Genomic DNA, 8,578 nt, shown 5'->3' on the forward strand with positions numbered 1-8,578 from the left:
GATGTGTAATCAGTCATATCGTATGCGTTCTGTGATGGGTTAGGATGAGGATGGGGAGGGGGTTAGATGTATGGAAAGATGTTTATTAGTTGGTGTTAGTTGTGTTAAGTCTTTGGCCAGGAGCATGTTTCCGTACGAGTTCAACTCTAAATTTAGGATAAATGCTCCTTAATCATATTCCGTTCAGAATAAGTGCCAATCCCAATAATCTGTCAAATGCACAAAACTCCATTCTGAGAATTGAACCGTTGACTTCAATTGTACTAAAACAATGTATGTGTATGTATATATGTATGTGTCTGCCTTTTTGCTAATATGTCGTGTGGCTATGTACATTTATATTCCAAATATTATTGATATATGTAAATACATGAACTTGATGTAATTAGTTGTAAACTCCACGGACCATTCCTTCGCGATTTCGGGTGTGCCATTTGCATGTTAGAATGCGTATATATGTCCTTCGAAAGGAGGCATTGCAAAGGGCATAACAAACAGGATTGATTGTTGAGTTGATGTAGCACAAGGCGTAAAAAAATTCCCACAACTCGTTGGGTATGCAGTCGGAACAGGTAGTTAATGGTTTTATTAAGACTAGAATATTGTACGGTGTCCAGGTGATGATGAAGCTTAATAGAATTGCCGAGAGTGTTTTTGCTGCTTTTGATTCTTGTCGTTTTTCTTGTGATTTCTTTTTTTTCTTGCCAGCATGTCGAGATATGGCGTGTGGCGTTTTACCCAACTGTTTGGGAATGATTTTAGCATTTAATGGAATTCGAACGTCCGGAGCTATGTGAGACATTCTCCGACCTAATGGCAGACTATATTCCGAGTCTCTTGATGGTAAAGTTCTTCGCGGAAGAAGGTTTGTAGGTGCAATTGGTGAATCCTCGTGAATCATTTTGATTGATGGTGCCATCTCGACGCCATTGCCAGCGCTCGCACCATCGGGCGGCAAGCGTATCAGTATAGTGTATACCGACTCCTGACTAACTGAACGTGTCGCCATTTTGTTGTTGTTCGACAAGGATCTCGATTCTCGATTACCACCCACAGAGTTCATATCCTGCATTTGTGACAATGGCGTTAGCGGTGGCCTAAGTGGAATTGGTGAAACATCTGGTAGCAAAATGCTCGGTGGGCGCACACCACTTACGCTTCCGCCAAGTGAATATGTATCCCGCATCATATTGGAGGCACAACTAGAAAATACACAAAAATTTGTTACCAAAAATTATTTGAAGGCAATGTATCGAGAATAAATAACTGGTTTCTAAAGCAGTTTAGATTCATGAGTCATGCAATGCTTTGTACAAAATACACAATATGCAACTTGTAATTATACTAGAATTTTCTAAATAAAATTTCAATTTTCAATAAATATTTTAATAATCCTAATAGGAATTGCCTTTCGTATGGTAAATCGAGGCAAATGCAGCGCAATTTAGTAATTAAATCTAGATAATGCACATTATCACAATGAAAGCTATAGTCTAAACACGACTTATAGATTTGCAGCTTCTTTTGAGAGAGTGGAGAGAGGTTCTAACAAATGGATAGAAACCGTAAAGACTTGTAGAGGGCTTCTAGGCAAGTTAATAATAAAAACGCAATAAGTGGAAAATGATATTGTTTCAAAATTATATTCCAAATTTGTTTTCAATTTATATACAAGTATGCAAAAAACGCTTAATAGCCTAGACAGACGACAGCCTTAATTTGCATTAACAGTCTTAATTCAAATTAAATTGTACATTATCCTCATTTTTATGTGTTGTTAATGCACATCAAACTGAATTTATACTGAATTAACCAATTTCAATATGGCAATGCTGTCGAAAATCAATTTATTGTTGTCAAATTTGTTTACATTTATAAAAATAAAAATTATAAATAAAGGCAAATTTCAATATTCTTTCAAATTTGGAGTTGCTTTGCCAACATCATAGCTGCTATTCTTCCTTTATGCCATGTATCTATTTCATAAGGATCTAATCACGAAAAATATTGTAAACCAATGACAAAATTTTCTTCCTACAAACGGACAAACAATTGTTTTGAAACAAAAAACTGTTTGTAAATGCAGAAACTCTCGTCTGTCAAGGGTAAATATTAATTCAAATTAAGATTTTTTTAATGCAAATTAAGGCTGTCGTCTGTCTACGGTATTATACTGAATTAAGGAATTTCAATATGGCAATGCTGTCGAAAATCAATTGATTGTTGTCAAATTTGTTTACGTTTATGAAAATAAATATAAAAAATAAAAGCAAATTTCAACAGTCTTTCATATTGGGACCTCTTTTGCCAACGTCATAGCCGCTATTTTCCCTTTATGTCATGTATCTATTTTATAAATATGTAATTCCGAAATATATTGAAAACATATTCCAATATATTCTTCATACCCACAGACAAACAATTGTTTTGAAACAAAAAACTGCTTCGTAAATGCAGAAACTATCGTCTGTCAGGGGTAAAAATTAATTCAAATTAAGAATTTTTTAATGCAAATTAAGGCTGTCGTCTGCTTTTGGTATAACACTGTTAGGATATCGTAACACAGAGCCAAGAATTTTTTCATGACCATAGACCATCGTAAATGTAAAAATTAAGTACGAAAAAACATCTTCGTATAATATAAGAATTGTCATTACCCCATATCAGATGGTTCCTCCTGTTCGTAGGGATATTCATCGGAATCTTCTCGTCCGGAATGCCACCACGCAATGCACCATTCCTTTACACTGCCGAGACATGGATATGTACCTTTGGGTTTCTGTATACTCTTGATCTGTTGAAGATAAAAATAAGATTTCACTGTGTGTCTTTAACGTTGTTAGTTAAATAAATAATATGGTATGATAACATGAGTGATTTTAACTCCACTTGTTCATTATAACTGTCACAGGAAGCCTTTGAAAGTAGGGTGTGTTTTAACAACAAGAAAGCTCTACCGTTGTGCAAACTTTGGGAAATCATATTTAAGGGGACCCCCCATTCACGGTGTCAAATTTCAAGAGAAAATCTCAAGAACTCTTCAAGATATAGACCTATTCTCAAACTTTAAACGCATTTTTCTCGAATCAGTGTTTTACGAATGGCAGGCACGATAACTCAAAAACTAATAATCCGATCGATTCCAAAATTTGGGACGTTTCTCTGTGAGTGTATAGCTATCGTATGAACTAGAATAAATCCAATCGGTCGAGAACTTCCTTTTTTTAATTGGTTTGTGGTAAAAATAGGTGATTTTTCAAAAATATTTTTTTAAGGGTCCGACATTTGATTGATTTTTGAGCGAAGCCAATAATCCTAGTTCATACGAGAGGCAGACATGTTCCCTTTCTAACACCGTTGGAATTTTCGGATTCCGATGTTCCAGTAAGGAGTTATCATGCCCGCCATAAAAAATAAGGACTTCACTTCAATCACCAAAAACAACAACAATTTGTAAATTATTTTTCTTCTCTTTGAAATCTTCAACTATATATCGTTACCTAAAATGCAAAAAGGCGTAACTAACAAAAAATTGATAATTGACTTTTTGAATGAATATTGTGAATGTCAATAAACTACATGTGTTGACAAAGTTTTACACGTCTGCGGTCAAAAAAGGAGCTTCTATTAACAAAAAACAAAAAGACGTAACTACAAGTGGGTTTATTTGATAAATGCAAAAAGGCGTAACTAACAAAAAATTCACGTTTTTACTTAATTGTTATGACTGCCATTAAACTAAATAACTAAATTTGTTAAAAAAAATTATAGTCTATTATTCGTCATATGCAATATCACCCTGCCGGGCATACTTTTTTTTGACATGTTTATAGTTTTCATTCAAAACCGTTTTTTGCTTCTCCTAAACAATTATGCTTTTGTTAGTTTCGCCTTTTTGCATTTTAGCTGACGATATGTGTAAAGTTACAAACCTTAACATGCATTGGTATTCATTTTCCAGCCGATTTTAGGTAAATGGTGCACTAAAGTCCATATATATCGTTCGAATGAATTAAGCCTAGAGTGATGTCTGCCAAGTTTCGTGAAAATCGGTCCAGATTTAGATATAGCTCCCATATATAGTTTCGTCCGATTTTATGTAAATGGTGCACCAAAGTCCCTATATATCTCTCGATTTGCACGAAACTTGGCATAACGTACTGAATTGAGCCTAGAGTGATGTCTACTAAATTTCGTGAAAATCGGTCCAGATTTAGATATAGCTCTCATATACATTTTCATTCGATTTTATGTAAATTGTGCACCAAAGTCCCTATATATCTTTCGATTTGTACGAAATTTAGCATAACGTACTGAATTGAGCTTAGAGTGATGTCTGCCAAGTTTCGTGAAAATCGGTCCAGATTTAGATATAGCCACCAAGGAACCAATATATGGTTGATAGGAACAAAACGTACTGAAATTAGTATATCCCAATCTGTGCCAAGTTTCGTTGAAATCGGTTCATATTTGGATATAGATTACCCATATATTTTCGTCCGATTTTAAGTAAACGGTGCAAATGGTGTTTGTCAGATTGACATGCAATTTTGCACAACATACAAAATTGAGTATAGAACAACGTAGTTGGGCTTTCTAGAAGTACAGACATTGCCCAACCGCCCAACATTTGTCCCATTGTAACAAACATGCTTATAGATTGATCTATGTTGATTCACATTTAGATAAATATCACATATTTTAGTTCATCCAATTTCATGTTAATTGTTCTTTTTAATATACCCATATTGGTGAAGGGTATCATATAGTCGGCCCCGTCCGACTTTACTACTTTCCTTACTGTTTTTTTTTTCAAATTCAAAAAATAATGTTTTCTTTTTGTATGTAGAATCGAGAATGTCCTCAACACAGAACTGTCAAAGGTTTAGTACTTTGGAGAAATCGTACTACATCCAGTCACATTTGGCAATAATTGTTGTTAACAAATATCGATTTCAGTACTACCTGAAATTCGCCTAGCCCGCTCGACGTTTTTCACCACAAAAGTTATGCGACTTTTGCCGAAATGCTTTGGGCGTACTAAAGTTCAAAGTTGAACAAATTGTTTTGAATAGCTAATTGTTACATTGAAAAGCGCCTACTTAGACTTATATATTTAGTTATATCTTTATATTCATAAATTTTCTATTTCGGATGCTTCCGTATTTCGTGGAGGATAGATGTGAAAAGCAGTCGAGAGACAAAAAAACGCGGTGGCGGTGTGAAAAATAAACACTTAAATACTTAACCCTTTGTGGTCCGAATTTTTACCCGTGACAATAGAACTATTTTCTGTGCACAGATTTAAGTTCCGTTCCAGAACGTAAAAGAATCTACTAATTTTACAAGTTTTGCAATTTTTTACTCGAAACCCGTTCCTAAACCCACAAAACTGGTAAAACATTGAATCAAATTTATTATAAACTTTTTACTCGAGAATTTTGGCCGAGTAAAAATGGTAAACAGGAATGCCTACTTCTGATTGGCTGTTATGTTGATTTTGAAGTAATGCCATCTAATTTTGGCATATTTACTAGATTTGCGCTCCCGAACTTTTCAAATTATTTTGTACTCTGAGAGCGATTTTGAAACGCTTCCCTTTTACTATCTTTACTATTAAAATAGTAGTGGAACAGACCATTAATGTAACTATCCTAAATAGTATATGAACAAAATTTGTCGTTACTACAGAAATTTGAATTTTTGGATTTTTCTTTTGATATGTGTCATCCATAATCAGTAGGCCTATTCTGTAACTTTTAACAACATTCGATATTGTTTAAAATTTTTTTGTTATTGTAAACACAATAAAACAAACAAATGAAATTGTTGTAAAATAAACAATATCGAATGTTGTTAAAAAGTTACAGAATAGGCCTACAGCTCTTAACACATGTAATCCAAAAAATATACATTTACTTGCCGCATATTAAATATAACCTCTAAAACATTTTGTTGCCTGTGGGCAACATTGGGCCATAAAGGGTTAATAATAAAATCTTCCCAATTAGAAATCTACAATTCACTACTTATTGACTGGCTGGACAATCGACTTCCCCAATGACATTCCCATGTTAAATTCATTGGTCTAAGACATTGAATGGTAGTTTGTAAAATTTATAGTTCATCATCAGTAACTCGACCTGTTAGGATTGAACGGGCCACTATAAAAAAAAAAGTCGGTATCTATATCATACCTTGTAATGATTATATATATTTATGTAAAATGGATATTTAAATACGTACGCTTGACTTTCTGGAATGGATTCCTTGGTAACTGGGATCAATTATCATGTTGGGTATGTAAACACTTTCAGCATCAGCAGACGATTCGGAACGTGGCCGTCTCCAAGTTTCGTGGTCACCACCCACACCCCCTAGTTGTGTTATAGACAGCATAGCACCAGTGTGGTTAATAACTGTATTCTCATCACTTGGACCATAAAAGAACATAAAATTAATGTATGTTATTTAAAGTCTTATAATAATGTAGTTGAATATAAATTTTAAGGGTTGTACAGCTTCTAGTTATGAAAAACTACAACAAAAAATAATTCTTGTTTTGTCGCCTAATAATGTATTAATTGGGCTCACTTATGAGCCTGATTAACACATTTAAGTCAAATTAAACAAAGTTTTTATGACGATTACAATTTATGTCACAATGAATCTCTTAGAATGCTGGAGTTTCTAAACTGGCTTATTACTTATCGTATGAGGGTCGTACCTAAATTCATGCGTATGCGTACGAATTTATTCACCTCAAAAGTTAATTACATGTATTTCAATGAATATTACCCAAATACGCATTGCGTATAAAAATATAATGTTGCAAATTTTCAACATCGACAATGCGTATTTTGGAATTTTTGTTTTTTGCAAATAGAATTCCAATCATTGAAAAATTTGTTTTTCTATAAATGTAAACATTTTTCGATCAATTAAAAAAATGTTTTCATCCATTTTCGCCGTTTTCAAGTGGTACAGATGTAAATAAAGTCCTTGCGTACTTGGGTAATACAGACGTCTTACATGTACGGAGCGCAATAAATAAAATAAACGTACCTACGTTTAGGTAGAAACATCTGCATATTTCAACTTTAATTTACTACTTTTCTTAATTTTTAACATACCTCGAATTGGAACGTTTAGACGAATCCTTCTTCCCAGCCTGTAAATTTGGCAAGTCCTTCTGGCGTTTCTTGGTTTCCTTCCATATTCGGTAATATAGGAAACACATTATTGTTACTGGGAAATAAAACGCCGCCAGCGCAGTTAGAAATGTGATATATTGATTGGTTTCAATGAACTGAATGTAGCATTCATCCTGTGGAACCGTTCGTTTGCCCTCAATGTACGGCCAACTGTAGATCCAAGGAGGCCAGAGAATCAGACTTATTCCCCAGGCGGCAGCTATCATGCAGGCAGCTCTATTAGTCGTTCTTTTGGCCCGGTAGGTGAGAGGCCTTGTGACGCTGAAGTATCGATCAAAGCTGATTATTAGAAGATTAAGAACTGAGGCGTTCGAGGCTAAGTAGTCTAAGGCTAGCCAGGTGTCACAAATGTGCGGCCCAAGAGGCCAATATCCGACTATGGTGGAGACAGCAAACAAAGGCATCGATATCAGGCCAATTGCAAAATCGGCAATTGCCAATGAGAACAAAAAGTAATTGCTTATAGTTTGCAGTTGCTTGTCGATTTTAAAGGATATCATCACCATAACGTTGCCCACCACTGTCAGCAAACTGAGAATGCCCGCTATGACACCCATTAAAATCATCGACGACAGTGAATAACGTGGTCCGCGCGGTTCCAAAATAGTTGTAAGATTTGTATGTATCCCTGTGACGGACTCATTTCCAAACAGTACAACAGCTGTGATATTGTCAAGGATATCCGACATGAGAGTGACATGTGGGAAGTTATGACTTCCTGATGATGTCGGAGGCGTTGGGGTTGTAGTCGTCGTTGTCGTTGTGGTGGTGGTCGTAGTCGTCGTCCTGAATGATGGAACCAGGGGCTCCAAAATGATTGGTGGGCCATGAGCAGCAAGCGCCAAGCTTATGTATGACGTCATTGTGTATTGTGTTTATGCGCTTTCAGTCTGTAAATAAGTAAATACCTGTTTTAATACATCAAATTTAATCGATATTAGACATTTTTATAAACTAATCAAGGCATTGGAATCAATTGGTTTACTCAACCCAACAATCATGTCATTAATAAATGAGAATATATTTTGGAGCTAATATCTGAAATAATTGTAGTTACCTAAGGCAAAACATGACCAGAAGACATAAACCCAATTATAGATGGAATGCCATGGTAGAATTGAGTCCGTTATTTTGAAAGTGGTTTAAATCAATTTTAGATTAAGGCGACAAAGCCACAAACAAGATTAATACCTCTTAACAATATTTTTTGAAACAAATCAAACCCAAACTTTTAAATATCTCAATATAAGAAAAGTAGACTTAAACTCCTTGTACATTAGAACTTTTTTACCGGGTTAACCTACTTTATGAGGATTTATTTGACATATATGCAAAGGAAATGACAATTGAAACCCAGTGGGTTA

General features: G+C 34.8%; 1 protein-coding gene across 1 annotated transcript; it reads right to left on the reverse strand.

Moving 5' to 3' along the window:
• Window positions 1–366: 366 nt before the first annotated feature.
• LOC133325224 (muscarinic acetylcholine receptor DM1) lies at window positions 367–8,077 on the reverse strand. Its single transcript, XM_061534005.1, has 4 exons — window positions 7,134–8,077; window positions 6,247–6,433; window positions 2,658–2,794; window positions 367–1,202 (listed from the first exon to the last, which is right to left on the reverse strand). Exons 1-4 carry the CDS (start codon window positions 8,075–8,077, stop codon window positions 386–388), a joined length of 2,085 nt encoding a protein of 694 aa, XP_061389989.1. The 3' UTR covers window positions 367–385.
• Window positions 8,078–8,578: the final 501 nt, after the last annotated feature.

The sequence above is a fragment of the Musca vetustissima genome, unplaced genomic scaffold, assembly GCF_032173495.1.
Source record: "Musca vetustissima isolate MV318-11 ecotype Yass unplaced genomic scaffold, APGP_CSIRO_Mvet_v1 utg11272, whole genome shotgun sequence".
NCBI lineage: Eukaryota > Metazoa > Arthropoda > Insecta > Diptera > Muscidae > Musca > Musca vetustissima.